This window comes from Trachymyrmex cornetzi, unplaced genomic scaffold, assembly GCF_001594075.2.
Source record: "Trachymyrmex cornetzi isolate Tcor2-1 unplaced genomic scaffold, Tcor1.1 scaffold156, whole genome shotgun sequence".
In the NCBI taxonomy this organism is placed as follows: Eukaryota; Metazoa; Arthropoda; class Insecta; order Hymenoptera; family Formicidae; genus Trachymyrmex; species Trachymyrmex cornetzi.
Genome location: NW_017296157.1, coordinates 1,879,313 through 1,895,296, shown reverse-complemented (window position 1 = coordinate 1,895,296; position 15,984 = coordinate 1,879,313). Strand labels below are relative to the sequence as shown.

General features: G+C 33.2%; 3 protein-coding genes across 5 annotated transcripts in view; 1 reads left to right on the top strand and 2 right to left on the bottom strand.

Annotated features, from left to right (window-relative positions):
* Positions 1-10,230, bottom strand: part of dsd (attractin-like protein dsd) — a 31,669-nt gene extending 21,439 nt beyond the window's left edge. The window contains exons 1-2 of one of the 3 annotated variants that reach the window (XM_018503349.1): positions 9,920-10,230; positions 9,596-9,841 (exon numbers count right to left, since the gene is read on the bottom strand). In XM_018503349.1, coding sequence (XP_018358851.1) covers positions 9,596-9,841; positions 9,920-10,014 — 341 coding nt within the window. In that variant the 5' untranslated portion in view covers positions 10,015-10,230. Of the gene's footprint in view, positions 1-9,595 lie in introns of all 3 variants that reach the window. The other 2 variants (XM_018503348.1, XM_018503347.1) reach the window with 2 other exon arrangements.
* A 3,353-nt stretch (positions 10,231-13,583) lies between these two features.
* Positions 13,584-14,521, top strand: blp (mitochondrial import inner membrane translocase subunit Tim16). The gene has a single exon (XM_018503353.1). It carries the CDS (start codon positions 13,851-13,853, stop codon positions 14,274-14,276), a length of 426 nt encoding a protein of 141 aa, XP_018358855.1. The 5' UTR covers positions 13,584-13,850; the 3' UTR covers positions 14,277-14,521.
* A 67-nt stretch (positions 14,522-14,588) lies between these two features.
* Positions 14,589-15,984, bottom strand: part of LOC108758298 (exonuclease 3'-5' domain-containing protein 2) — a 6,053-nt gene continuing 4,657 nt past the window's right edge. The window contains exons 2-4 of the mRNA XM_018503175.1: positions 15,512-15,924; positions 14,979-15,349; positions 14,589-14,903 (exon numbers count right to left, since the gene is read on the bottom strand). Coding sequence (XP_018358677.1) covers positions 14,703-14,903; positions 14,979-15,349; positions 15,512-15,924 — 985 coding nt within the window. The 3' untranslated portion in view covers positions 14,589-14,702. The remainder of the gene's footprint in view (positions 14,904-14,978; positions 15,350-15,511; positions 15,925-15,984) is intronic.

Sequence of the window (15,984 nt, the reverse complement as noted above, 5' to 3'; positions counted from 1 at the left end):
AGGTGTGGATAATTGTATTCTATAATACATATATGATGCACTTTCTTCGAATTTATTGTGAGAAAAGTAACTAATTTCTAAAGATATCTACAGATATATATATGTCCTCGCATTGTGTCTAGGGCTTTTTGAGAATATTTTATCTATCAAGATATCTCATGCAATTTATACAGAATATTAAACAGTTAAAAGTAAGCCAACTTCAAATTTATTAAAAGATTTGTTCCTAAAATATCTTTGATAAATTTCATAGCATTGTATATATCATTAAATGATAATCGCATATGAAATAATCAATAGTATATATATATATATATATATGTGCGCTCTAAAAAAAAATTACTAAATCTTAATACACATTTCTTTGAATAGTACTAATAATAAATAAACATTTACTTACAGTAAATAGATATTTATTCAATAAAAAATAATAATGAAATAAAATTAATAGTTCTTGTACCAAATAAATGTTTACATTTAATAAATATTTACTTAAAATTATTTTTTTAAATGTTTATTAAAATTAAATATTTTTTTTAATGTAACGTATTAAAAATACCACTATTTCTTTCAAATATTATCACATGGAAAAAGATTTTAAACTTCTCAATAAAAAGGTAATAATTATTTTTCATTTATTTATAAAAAAATATAAATATATGATTGTAATATTTTAATAAATTAATTTTTCAAAACCAATAATATTTATCTGCTCAATAAATTTCAAGCAGACTTTAATAAAACGACAATTTAAATTTTAGTTATAAAGAATTAATATTGAGAAAGTTGGAAATAGTATTCATATGTAGAAATAGAGTTCATATGTATACATATAAAACATATATTACAGAAAACCAATTTTATAACATGATGTCAGTATTTGTCTCTTATTAATGATTCATATATGTATTGGATTTAATAAAATAATTAATCAAAAATGACCAACGATGGAACCAACAATGTTTAAATATTAACTTCAACGTCACTCTGTGCTTCAGTATGCAAACGAGCGATGGTTTCATGAATAGTTACATATTATTAAAGAAAAAGATAAAATTCACGTAACGAATTGTACCGAATCATGTCGTGCATAACAAAACAAGACATGCAAAACCTGATATATCAACTTCTCTTGAAGTATTAATTTTGGAGCAAGACACTTTATAAATGGAAGATGTATAATAGAGAAGTTGAATTTGTCTTTGACTCAATTAAAAATCTTATATTTTATACTCAAAATCAACGTCACTTTTTATGCAATTTTACAACTTTTATTTTAAGTAAAGTTTGCAACTTTTATTTTAAGTCTTGTGGATTTAGTACTTTCAGAGATACTAATCGTGTTCCAAGCCCGCTACATGCGTCGTTACTATATCTGTACATAAGCCGTTGCACGTGCTCGAACAAGAGCGAAGGTCCGTAGAGAAGATAGCGCATGAGTAGGTAGAGTTATGCATAATGTAACACGTGGCATGAAACAAAACGCCTTCTCCACGATAACAAAATCGATGCACGAGAAATAAGGTTGGAAATTCAGAGAAAGAGAGAGAGAGAGAGAGAGAGAGAGAGAGAGAGAGAGAGAGAGAGAGAATAGGCTGTAAAAGACTGCAAAATTATAATATCTAACGATGAAATTACAAGAGATATATTCATATACCATCAACAAATAAATAATCTTATAACGAAGGAAATTTATAACGAGGTCTCGTCGCGTAGTAACAACATTAAATATACAAAGCTATTCTTACATAACTAATAATAATAATATTGTAATATGTAAAAATGGAAAATAAATTCAATATTAATAATTTAATAAGAAATAGTAACCAACGACATATCTATTAAGTATTCATTAATTAATAAAGTTTTTTAATGAATAATGAAAGGTATATATTATATGATGAAAAAAAGTAAAAAAGGTATAAATGATCTAAACACGAAGAAACGCGCTTTTACAAATTTTCAACTTATACTTAATATCCTAATAAAATTCGGTAGTAATATTTGCATTTTCATAAAAATCAAAAATTGTTTGTTAAAAAATTTTATAAATATGCCATAAAAAAATTTAAATTTAATATCTTTTTCATTGATCACGAAATTTCGATGTTATTTCAAGTAATTTAAAAAAATGAGACAACGTGTCGAAATCAGTAAAATCTAAGAAGAAGATTCTATATCTAGCAAGAACTTAATTCAGAAGGCCAAAAATTTGAAACTAGTTGATATTCTATGCACGTCGCCAATATTCCATTGGTTGAAAACGTGGCTAAAGTAAGGTAAGGTGAAAATCAAGAAAAGAATCGAGAAGAGAATCAAGGGAATTAATGTCGATGTTTGAAGCGGGTTGAAACGATTTGGGCCACCGTTCGTTCGCACAACATGATTCTAATTAAATTTGCAGCTTAATGCGATATTACTAATGAACAATTTCGCGATATTATCATGTCGGTATAACCACGACATAGTAATTCGGAAACAAGCGAGGTGGAACAGTTTGAGGATTACGTGATATGTATCATGGAAGGTTAATTATATGTAACAGAGATAGGAAGTTCGTTTACTAACAACATTTGTCAACGATAAATAACATCGAGTATTTATTGTTCTGGTTGATTTCGTATTCTTTCCACATCGTAACGTTAAGAGAGAGTTATAGAATCGACAGCATTGTAAATATAAAATTTGTTTTTTATTGTTGCACGGGATTTGCTAGAACTTTTCTTCTTATTTTCGCTATGAAACATGATGGGATAAAGCAAGGTAATTTGGATAAATTAACAGAAATTTTAAAATTTTATAAAAGATTAAGGTCGCACATAATGTATTTAATCAAACATACAAAATATATTTCGTATGTTTAATTGAATACACTATGTGACCTCAATATTTTATATAATTAAAAAATTTCTATTAACCTATCCAAATTACCTCGCTTTATCCTACCTATTGTACTTGAAATAAAACGAGTATACACTAATTTAATTATAAAAAATAAACCTATATACACTGTTAAATTTATAATGTCAATTATACCCAATTTGAGTTATATTTAATCATTTCTACATGTCTCCGCTATTTCTACTCAATGTATCAATTTATCTAAAATAATAGAGCTAAACAATTTATCTAAAATAATAGAGCTAAACAATTTAACTAAAAAAGTATTAAATTTTGTTCAAATTTAATTTATTTACTAAATGCATACGCGCGCGCGCGCGCGTTAATATGTGTGTGTTGAGTGTGGACGTTGTTTTTTTTTAACTAACCAATTCAATCACAGAAATGAATTTATTTATATTTTGATACACATGGAAATTAAAAATAATAAAATAATATTTAGTTCAGGAGACTGGATTACCATTAACTCCTTTAACATCTGACAGTGTAGACTTGTCGGAGGAATTTTTGAAAGATGGTCCTAAAAATCTTTTTTAAATTATCAAATGAGATGGAATTACTCGGACGATATTGATTTAAAGATAATACGCAATAATTATCTTAATAATTTCTAAGTCATTGGCGCGATGCTGTGAAACGAACGCCGCTTGTGTATTCATCGCACCGAAAGGAAATCAAATTAAGTGTAATCACCGAAAATAATTTACAGCCTGTACGATGGAATTGTAAAGGTTGAAGCGTGACGGAAAATCACTGAGTAATTATTATCACGTAGATTTTATCAGTTAATTAATTCACAAATAGTTGAGCACTGTGAGAGTTTCGCTTGAATAAAAAAAAATCAGGTTTTTCTCACAAAGTAATTACAAACATTTTCTTTATAAATTATTACATCTATCATTATGTGTATAATCCTATCATTAGAATGTATTATAAATATAGAATCCCAGATCATTCATGCTTTGTTTGCATATTCGTTAATCGATTTGTAGTTGATAATTGGCAGAAAAATGGGTATTTGACGTTACATGTTAATTATTAATATAATACATTTGTCATTGATAATTCGTCGTTAATAATTCGTTATTTTATTCCAAGCGAAGCTGCTTTTCCGCAACTCAACGTGGTATAAGTAACGAATTAAATTTAATACTATACACGTTTGGAAAATTGTACATTTATTGCAAATATTGTATAAATTGCATATATATTTATTCTGTCGAATTAAATCATCTGCAAAATGTGAGTTTTATTGGAAATTAATTGATAGGATCAATATTGTCACGAATTTATATTTTCCAAACTTTTCAATTTAAAAAAAAAACCAAAGAGAAAAACATTCCAATTATAACTTTTTAAAGATATCTTAATGTACAGGGTGACAAAAAAGTTTATAACAAAATTTTGTGTTTATAAAATCATTATCCAGATATGTTATTATTACTTTGACGTTAAAATGACATTAGTAATGTTATTTTGTTACCTGTATATTAAAAAAAAAATAAAATCTAAAGTGTTAGTTATAACTTATTCAATATAAAAAAAACTCTGCAATATATATACATATATATATATATAAAATTTTCATTGGTTGGTAAATTGAAGATCACTCTATTGGTTGCCTGGAAACAAAAAATTTTTTTAATTGAGATCTTTTTTATCAATTTTTACATAATGTAAGATCAAATGAACATATTTCAAGGATGCGTAGTCGTTTAAAGTAGCAATATTTGTGACCAATCAGAAATTGACTTCAATTTTTTACGCCAATATAAAGCCGCTATTAAGAATTTGCTACTAATAAGAAATTTGCCCTAAATTATATTTAGCTATTATTATACGCAACATTACACACATCTGGTGTACTTACATCATAATTTCTTAGTTCAATGACATTTAGAATTACCAAGTTGTGACAACATTTTCTTAATATAAAAGCTCCCCACAATCTTGGAGATCTCACAAAATTGGAGACTCCAGACTATATAGTAAATTACATAAAGAAACAACGTCGAATTGTTAGAATAAATTTAGACTAATCCTTTACGAAAATTTATGAGTATGTGTGTGCATGCGATATTAATGCTATAGTATGTAGTAATATCACGTAAATCATATGTGTATAAGAGTTCCATTAAATTAGTAAAACAATGATTTCGTTGGAGTTCAGTTTTCAGTTTAGGATTCCTTAAAGCTTATATCAAAGCTAAAATTTTGGATATTAATTATCAGCAATTAATAATAATTAGTAAATTTTACAGGTTTTATTGATAATAATAATAATGTTAATAAACTGAAATAACAAGGATCTCACAATTGAATTAATTGATCGTTGAATAATAATAACATTATTATTCAACGATCAATTAATTCAATTGTGAGATCCTTGTTATTTCAGTTTATGATTATGTATCAAGTCTGACAAACCGAATCGCCGCATAATTTAGAGAAATGATAATTATATTTGTATATTTATATAAATATTACTAAGCACCAAGATCCGCTTTAACCGAAAATAGTAGTCTTCTCTTATTTGTATTAATTATTAGTTTTGGTATTTAATAAGATATTAACACTCTAGAATTTTTTATAAATATATGTTACTAATAATTTATACACATAAAATTTTGTAGCTTGTTTGTCATCCTATATATAATTTCCTTTTGCGCATTTTTAAGATGTGCTGCATAACAACAGATATTAACGCGGTTAGTTTATCTAAAATCGTCCATGTGGCGATTTCAACTAGTCATAAAAATTTTTACGTGCGGCAATATTACAATTACATCGTAACCCGTTACATAAAGCGAAACGGAAGATGACGAAGCTTTGCGATCTATTTCTCACGTTCGCAACGTCTATTAATCATTTTATCACCAACACCGTGATGCTCTGAACTAGGATTAGTTTCTCAGAGACAGGCAGAAAATCTCACGCGAAAGTCCGATCGTATTTGCGTGCAAATGATTGCACGACTTTTCCGCGATTTACCGAGAATTTTCCCGGTAAATATGACGAAAGTCGATATTCACCTAAACTGTCAAACCAGTAAGAGCACCGGAGAATTCGTTTTTTTTCGTCTCTGAAGAGAGCTCCTACCACAATTTCCGCGATGAATGTGACAACACGTGACATTAAAGTAAAAAAATTACGATATTTTTACTATATTTATATTAATAATATATTTTAAAAATAATATCTCGAATTCAATCGCAAATTTAAAATAATTCAAGATGTTTCTGCTGCGAATCACACAATTAAAGTTTCAGCATTATAAGCTTAGAAATTGAAAGATTCTTTTTTATTAATTAAATATTATTAAATAATTACGTTATTGTTAAATAACATAATCCATAAACTATTCGTAATTTTAGAAATTGAAAGTATGCGTTGGAGAAGTAAGCTGTCAGCGCTATTGTATCATTCTATGATTCTTTATCATTCATTGGACGTAAACAAAGATAAAATAAGACAATAGCATAATAAACGTGTTCCCCGAACGTATCCAAAAATTTCTCTTTACTCAGATGTCGCGAAACATGTGAGCGTTCATTAAATATTCAAGGGAATTCTGAACGATCGATAGAACATTCACGTGATTCATCGAATCATCCTCAAGTATCAGATAAATATCTAAGAAGGGGCTGGGGAATAATTATGGAATGTATCCACCTGATATCTACATATTCTCGACATGTAGTGGAATATTCATTATACATATCCAAGAATATATCCGTTGAATATCTCCAATCGTTTCCGAGCACGCTCACGATATGAACAGATTGTGACGATCGGGTGAAATATACCTTTGACATTTTCCACGAAGAACTCCGTACGAACATCTGGTGACTCCGAAGAGTGCCATAGTGCTTCGTGTAATACCGTTTCTACTAATGTAGTTTAATTTTATGTAGTTTAATTTTATGTAGTTTAATTTTTCTTGGTTCACACAACTAACTCTTTATCTTTTTCTCGTCCTAAGAATTCGAATTAAAAAAACGAAGAATTAGTTGAACCGAGATTAAAGTTAATCTACGGTGGTAGAAACGGACATAAAAGAGAAACAAGTGATTCTTCCTTCTCGCGCGAGGAAGATCGTTTTGCGTCTTTTCGTGATAACGTTGCATTCACAGAATCACATACGTAATAGGTATAAACTGTGCATTCCTTGATTTTAACTCGTTAAAAAGAATTGAGCATACCAGCATCTCTTTTTAACTCTATCAGTATCTCTCTCTCAACTTGAGAGAGAGAGAGAGAGAGAGAGAGAGAGAGAGAGAGAGAGAGAGAGGAGAAATGTTTCAAGTTACCTAACTCTTTCTAAAACCGGTAATAATATATAACTTCATAGAAATGCAGTTTATTCTTAATACGTTTATATAATAATATTGGAATTCGCTTTTTTAATAGCTAAATACATTCAAATCTTCGATAGAACATTCAAATCGGACGAATTTTTGATATACATTCGAATCGGACAATCCTCGAGCTATAAGCTGGTTTCGCGCACGAGTGGGCGGGATATTTTTGTTCCTCCTCTGTATCGGGTGAATGTTTCGCGACGCGACGTAATCGGCATCCTTGACAGAGAGCACTTTCTCCGACGCGTCGACAGCGAGAGCTCAACGCCGACGACGATCGATCGATCAGTCGGTCGGCCGACACGCAAATCTGATCTTAGATCGTCTTCCAGAGAAGTTGTCCGATTTGCCTTTTGCGATGCTTGCGATAAAACTACATACCTATCAGACTAGGTATGTAGATTCAATCTCGATTTAGTTTTCAACTCTTTCTAAAAAAATAAACAAAGATAAAAAAGTAAATTACACCGAAATTAAAGTTCTACATTCGTATAGAAATATATATGAGGATTGCGAATTTGAAGATTAAAACTTGACAAACCAGTGAATTTAAATTTTAATTCTCTATTGTGTTCTAATTTGATAAATTCTATAATCTTCAATTCGCAATTTTCGATCCTTAATGTATAACAGTTTGATGTCCATTGCTAATGTAAATTAATTTTAATCTCGGGGTTCAACTTATTCCTTATCAATTATAGCTCTCTCTCGTTCTAAGAATTAGAAAGAGATAAGGAATAAATTAAACTGAGATTAAAATTAATCTACATTGGTAGAAGGACACGAGGTGAATTAGAATTTGCGAATTAGAACTCGACCAATCACAGATAATTTTAATTTTCTATTGTGTTCTAATTTAGTCTATCTTCAATTCGCGATCCTCAATTCCCAATGTATATATAACTCTCAGTCTATTGTCTATTTTTAACAATGTAAATTACCTTTAATCGTATAATTCAAATTATATACTCTTTATCAACTTAACTTTCTTTTTATAGAATTAGCATAAGAGTAAATTAAAACACCAATAGAGTTATATTGGTAGAAAGGAATTGAGATTATAAAATCACGTTAGTAAAAATTACGTTAGTAAAAATAGACATCAGACTGTTATATTGGAAGTTGAGGATTGCGAAGTTAAAATTTTTAAGATAATTAAAGATTAGAATTTTACAATCAAGAAAGGTAATTTCAATTTCGATATATTTTGCTCAAGTTAAGTGAATTTTAATCCCAATTCGCAATTCTCATAGTCTTCATTGTATACAACAATCCATTTTTACTAGTGTAAATTAACTCCTATCATACAAGGTCGGGTCACTAGTGACCGAGCGATTCCTGTTCGTGCAAGTTTCTTTCAGTCTTTCGATAATTATAAATTGTACATTTTATTATTTTCCAAAATGAAACTACAATATTTATTCTATAAAGTTGGAAGTATGTCGGTGAATTTTTACAGATTTTTTGGACCATTCTAAATAGGTGATAAAAACAGACGGATGAGGCACCAAATTATACCTTGTATTGTAAGGGTTAATTTTAATTTCGATTCAAAATTAAGGTTCAAAATTAGATTTTTCTAGTTTTAAGAATTAGAAAAACATAAAGAGTAAATTAAACCGAGATTACAGTTACTCATTGTAACTATACACTGGTCTCAATTGATAGAAAAGAACCCGATACGGGTTTAGCTCAACGATACCTTCGTCCGCTTTCTCCTTGTAAAGGCCCAAACAAAACAAAATAAAATAATCGTTCAACTAGTCGAATATAGAAATTCGACTGAACGTCGAAGAAGAAGAGCAAGAAAGTGGACTGAAAAGCTATTGAGCGGCGCGGCTAACAGGAGCAAGCTTCCGAGGACGCCTCTCTCGAGAAGAAGCGATCGAAAGCACGTACGCACGCATGCACGCATCCATGCAGGCATTTATTTACGTCGCGCGAGGGGGGTGGATCCCTCCGTTGCCCGCTCACCCGGAACTCGTCGCGATCGAAGCGATGAGGACGACCTAGAAAGTGGAGAGATCCCGTTGCACTTGACACGACGTTTAAAATATATACGAGAAACACACAGGCTCGCGAGAGTATCTGCCACATGTATGTACAAGTCTCCCGAGCATCTGGGAGGCGTTCCTCCCGGAGGAGTGTGCAGGCCAAACACTCGTTGCTCCGTCTTGCGCTCCAAAAAACGAGACGGCAACGATGCGTCGTAAGATTGAACCAAAAAAAGTAAGAAAAGAAAATGAGGGGGAAATAGAAGATTGGGTGAAAGGAATAAAAAAAGACAGAATCGCAAAATCTGAATCTCCTGAATTGACAGGTGAACGTCTTACCTGACTTTCCCACCGCAAAATTGACAGTGTGCGCCCTGCCAGCCCTCGCGGCACACGCAGATGCCATTTTCGCAGACGCCGTTGACACAGGTGTCGGGGTCGCAGCCCGCGTCCAACGTCGGCGACGACGAGGAGGTGGAGGCGGCGGCGCTTACGTGGACCACCCAACAGACGAGCGCCGCCCACAGTAGAAACGGTGCCCACGGCACCGTCGCGGTCGCGTTACCGCCGCCGCCGCCGCCGCCGCTGCCGCTGCCATGGCCACACCGACACCGACATCGCCACCGCCGATCGCAATTCTGCTCGCGGTTATGATCGAACCACGCGCCGCCGCCGTCATCGTCGTCGACGTCGCGACGACGTTTCCGACGGTACTTGGATTTATATAGGAACAAAAACATCTGCACGATCTCTGCCATTTTGGTAGGCTTCCATGTCAGGGACAATGGCCGACGGCGACGCGCCGACGAGGGACGCGCATACGGGACGACGACGAAGACGAAGGAACCGAGGAGAGAACTGAGACCAGCTTTGCTCTCCTTTGGCTCGTCCCGCTTGCTTGTTCTCGCGCGACCCGACTCGGCTCTCGGCCTCGGCTCGATTCGACTCGATTCGACTCGACTCGCCCAACGGCGAACTCGCGCGACCGCGACTCGCTACGCTACTGCTCGCGCGCGCCGCGCACCGCGCACGCTGTTGGCACTGCTGGCAGCTGGACTCTCGAGTGCTGGCACACGGCTGACGGCAGTCGGCCCACGCTGGCCAACGCTGAGTGCGAACTTGTGCAATGCAACTCGAGGGGGTGCACGGCACGGGTGACGGGGAGCGCACGACCACCACCTCCGCGCCACACTGCAGCTGTACTTATTATCCTACGCTTTGGATGCATTCGGTTTTCATTCGCTTTCCATTTATGCCCGTTTCTATCAATGTAATGTAATTTTAATTTTGGTTCAACTAACTCTTCACCGCTTTGTCCAGCTATAAGAATTAGAGAAAGATGAAGAGTAAGTTGAACCAAGATAATCTGTATTGAAAGAAATGAATAAGTGATACAAATCGACACAATTAAGCATTATTCTATCTTTCTTTACATTTAATAAGTAATCAAGGTAGAACGACACTTGTGTCACTAATGGAAAGCACTTTTTAGATGCTTATAGCGCTTATCATCATCATTCTGTCTTTATCGTTCATTAGACAAGGATAGAATGGTGTAATAATGATAGCGAGCTCTTCGAACGTAGCTTGTATTGTAGAAAACCCATTAAGAAATTGAACAATCATAATCGAGTGTTATTCTCACATTCGACTGATTGAATGATTCCTTAATTAAAACTTATTACACTTATTGTATTTCGCCTTGTTGCATCAACGTTATTTTGATTTTAAGCGAGATTTAAAATTCTGTCTCGTTTTAAAGCCTAAAGAGAGATACAGAAAGCTTTAAGCTTCGCTTACAAAGTCAAAGTAACGTTGGTGCAACCGGGTCTAAAAACTCGTGCAACATACATCATTCCAGCAATATTGCAGTAATATTGCTGCAAACTTCTGTGCTGTATATGGGATGGATTAGGAAGGATATGAAGTACTAAAAGCGTCCAAACTGATCCAAACTAGAGACCTTATAACAGAGCCTGACCACTATAAATACTTGAGAATCAACACATTTTAAGAAATTTATTAATATATGGTATTGTGAAATGCCTCCAAAGTCATTATTAAAAATCATCTTTTAATAATAAAAAATTATTTTTTTATGTTACAATTCATTTTAACACGTCAATTTGACGTTAATGTGACTTATTATATCTATATTGTTCTGCTTAGGTATGCTCATCGGTAGTTAACTTTTAAACGATAAGAAAACTGTCGATACGGACGACTTTGAAAGACGACGTTGAATCTCGAACAATAAACAAGAAATGTTTAATAAATATTTTATTACTTATAAGTTATCACACATATAACCTATATAAATTCTAAAATTATCAGTTAAGTCAATTCAATCTTTTTTTAATTCGTAGCACATTAAATAATAATTCAAATTTTAGAAGTGCAAACACTGCAGAACTTAGCAGTATAGACATAATTTTCCCAGATACCGCTAACACATTAACATTTAAAAAAAAAAGTTTTAAAGTTTTTATTTGTTATTCCATTATTTTTTAATTTAATTTATTATAATGACGATATCGCTTTGATTAAAATAAAGCTATAAACACAATAGATATATATAATTTAGGCTTTCACAATTTTTAAAATTAATAGTTTTTATTTTTGCTCTTCACTCGCTTTTTACTTATGTTTAAATTTTTTTATTCGTTTTATATTGAGTCGGGGAAAAAGTTTCTTCGTATTTTTTAATTCAAAATTGTATATACAACATCTTCGTGAAAAATGAACGAAATTTAAACTTAAAAAAAGGGCTTTTAAGCTTGAAATCTCTACTTTCGAAAGGTTACTATATTTTTTTAGTTTCTGTGAGTTTGGTAATTTTTACATTGAAAAAACGAGCTGAAAAAGATGAAAAATTTTATTTTCACTTTGGGGATCTCTCACGTGCCCAAAAAAAAATTACGAAAACTTTCGACTACCTATCATGAAAGCTTGAAGCTTTCCCTACAAAATCATTTTTTCAAAATGTTCCTATGATTTTTTGTTCCCGAGTTTTATAATTAAGTAAAGGAGCATTCTGACTTTAATTGCTCTGATAAAAATCATCATACGGCAATTTAAAAAACAGATTCTTAAAGCTGAAACTTTGCTCTAGCGAATGATATAATTGTAACGAAAATTTCGCAACAAATGAAAGATTTTTGCAAAAAAATTTTTTTAAATACGAAGCAATTTTCCCCGACCTAATATTTTCTACAACTTTCGTAGTACATTTTAAAGATTTTCTGCGGTACACCCCAATTGAAGAATCCTAATAAGATAAATTAATTAACAAAACAATCGGTTTTGCAAATTGGCATAAATCATTCTATATCCTGGTTCACCGAATTCGATGAACACAAGCAAAACCGAACGCAGCTAACATATTATGAAGATAAATAGAAAATAATAAATTATAAGAGAATGACTTTCATACATTTTTTGTAAGTATGTATATACGCAGTTTTCATCAGCTTCCTTCAATTAGAATTACAGTGAGAGCAAAAAGTATTTGTATAAGGAAATTTTTTATTTAAAAAATCTTATTTGTAGAAAATAAACATTAATTAGCAATTTTATACAATGAATACATTCTGTACTAACATAAACAACCGAGCTTCGTTTCTGATTTTAGAAGCCAAATTTTTCGTACGAATGTTTTGTGATCATCCAAACAATACAATTTTTAATTTTCGCTTATTTTTCAGATGATATATTTTCTATAATTAATACACATCTTTTTGGTATATATAATTTTAAGAAACATACAATCTATTTTATTCTTTATGAATAAATTGTTAATTATCCAGCAAGAAAGGATCATCAATTAAACGTCGAGTCGACGTTAAATTAGTGTTGAAATCATCGTATCGATATTCATTCGACATCGATTCGATGATTCATTTCTTACTAGATGATGTTTGCTTTTTAAAAAGTTTTTTTAAAAAACATTTTCTCTGTACGAATACTTTTTGCAATCACTGTACTAATAACTATAATAACGCGCGCGCGTACGTAACATCATATTAATGCAAATAAACAAAGTTTAGCAAACTCAACTTGATGTGCATTCCACTTTACGGATAATCTATCATTTTATCTTCGTTTAACATTCGGTGAATAGCAAGGATGAAATGATATCAAAACGGAACGTATGCACCCTTGAAATGAATTCATACAGACGAAATAAATAAATAACAAAATCATTAAAATTAATATAGATTTTGTCATAAGAAAGTTAAACTTAAAGAAAAATAGATATATTTAAAACATAATGTTACACAATGTATAAATCGTGAAAGCAGAGCACGTTTTCTATTTCCCTTACCCCACTCACGATCGTAATAGGCGGGCAAATTTACGTCGTTTACGATTGCCATGTGTAATCACTAGGTTAGGTTTCTCATGGTAGCCGAGACATCGTGTTGCTGATACATGACCAGAGGTACAAATTTACACAGAAAAACGCAACTCTGGAACAGTGACCGGCCAGCCGGTCAGACACGAGAGTGACGAGAGGAATAGAGGATAGATAACGCCGGCGTGGCAGCTCGTCTGCACGTCGACGTGCTGTAAGCGCGCGCGGTGAGGTTAAGCCATGGCGAAGTACCTGATACAGATCATCGTGATGGGCACGCAGGTCGTCGGCAAAGCGTTCGCGCGCGCGTTACGCCAGGAGATCGCGGCGAGCCAGGAAGCGGCGCGGCGGGCGGGCGGTGGCAGTCAGGGAGCGCAACACGCCGCCGCCAACACCAGGATCGGTCTCACCCTAGAAGAGGCTCTACGCATCCTGAATGTGGAGCGTCCTGACCAGACAGAGTTGATCGAACGAAACTACAAGTATCTCATGGAGGCTAATGACAAGTCGAAGGGTGGCTCATTCTATCTGCAGTCCAAGATTGTCCGCGCCAAGGAACGCGTTGACGAGGAACTGAAAACTCAACAGGGAACGGCGACTCCACCACCACCACCAACGTCGCAGGAAGCTTCGACGAGCAGTCGAGAAACTTCCAGGCAGCCATGAGATTTGCCCCTAGTCTAAATTTACTTATTCTAACTCTAGACAAGTGTACATAATGTCATAATAAACAATAGATTCTGATATTGATTAGCATGGTTTCAAAGTATAGCATATTGTTTTTCTTTGTCCAACATAGAACTTTGTAAATATGTGATATGATCTTGGAAATGTTGATTTCAAGATGTATATTTTGAGCGCGCACAATGTTTGAAACTTTTGTGAGAATAAAATGTTAGTTTCTATATTAAGGAATATGATTTGTGGATTTCATACTATTGCATCATGTTACATGAAGATAAATAAAAGTAGAATATAGCCATATATATGTATATATATTCACAGGAGATATATTGATTGATGTAACAGTCTTTGTGGAGAGAAGTTCTCGCTCTTATACGAGACTTTTCAGTTCTAATAATCAAATTCTAACTATTGAGTTAATCCGGCCGCCTTTGCATCATCCGCATCGATTCTATTTTGTGCCTGGCGTATGATCAACCGTTCTTGATTGTGACGTACAGACCATAAACTTGGCAGGTACTTTGGTTTCATTGTGAAGAGAAAATGTTCTCTCCACATACGTTCCAATTCGACAAGTCCGCTTTCTTGCTTTTGAAAATGTTGTACCACCTGTTGAATAAAATTAAACTGAATAGTACAAAGACTTCACAGATTTGTTTTAACGATTTATTTTAAAATCAGTACCTTTAAGCCATGTGGCTGATACTTGTTAGGTATCGGTTTCTGGATCAGTGCATTCTTCAGTTGCTCGTTCAGACCATTGAGCAGATCCGGCGTAATTTTCTGCTGTCCCGTATGCTCTAGTATGTAATTTTCATACTCTTCGCGTTGTCGGGGAGGTAACGTGAACTTTTCCCTCAAAGCCTTAACAGCTGAATGCAACTTTCGGCGGTTATGCAAAAAATTGTCTCGTACATGTGTCATTGGCCCAATTAACGGTGCATCACACATGTCTGCTAACTTTCTTCTGAGTTGCAGATCATGGTTATTGCTAATTTCATGACACGAAGGACATAATAATAATACATCATGAGATTGATGTGCTTTCATTACCACTGAAAAGAATGTTCATTTTGATAAGTACATATGTATATGGAGAAGGATTATATTCTTATACTTATTAGATTGGCATGTTATTTATTAGTCAATATAGATATTATATTATATCTTTATTTTTAATATTATATAATGGATAAAACAATGATAAAAATGCTTACATGGGAAATACTTTCGATATTCTCGTGGTACAACATTTTTTCTAATAAATTTCTCAGTGCATCCACAGACTACACATTGATTAAGTTTCACCTGTGTATAATATTGTCCAACTTCTCCCAATGCTCGGCCAGACGGCTCAAAATTTAATCTGACTGTATATGGATCTGTCTCCACAAGTTTTCCTAAATTTTTCGTAATATACCATTCTGCTTTCTTGCGATCGCATGTACACAATATATCTCCATCAGGTGCTTGTAAATAACAATTATGATATAATGGTTTAATTCTAGTAGGTATCGCATTTTTACGATCGTTAATAGTGTTTTTATCTACTACTACTGATTTATTCTTAGCATTTAAAACATTATTATTAGTAATACTGTCCGCACTTGATGATCGCTGACTCTTGAACCTTAAACAGATGTATATTTATATATACCTCTCTCTCTCTCTCTCTCTCTCTCTCTCTCTC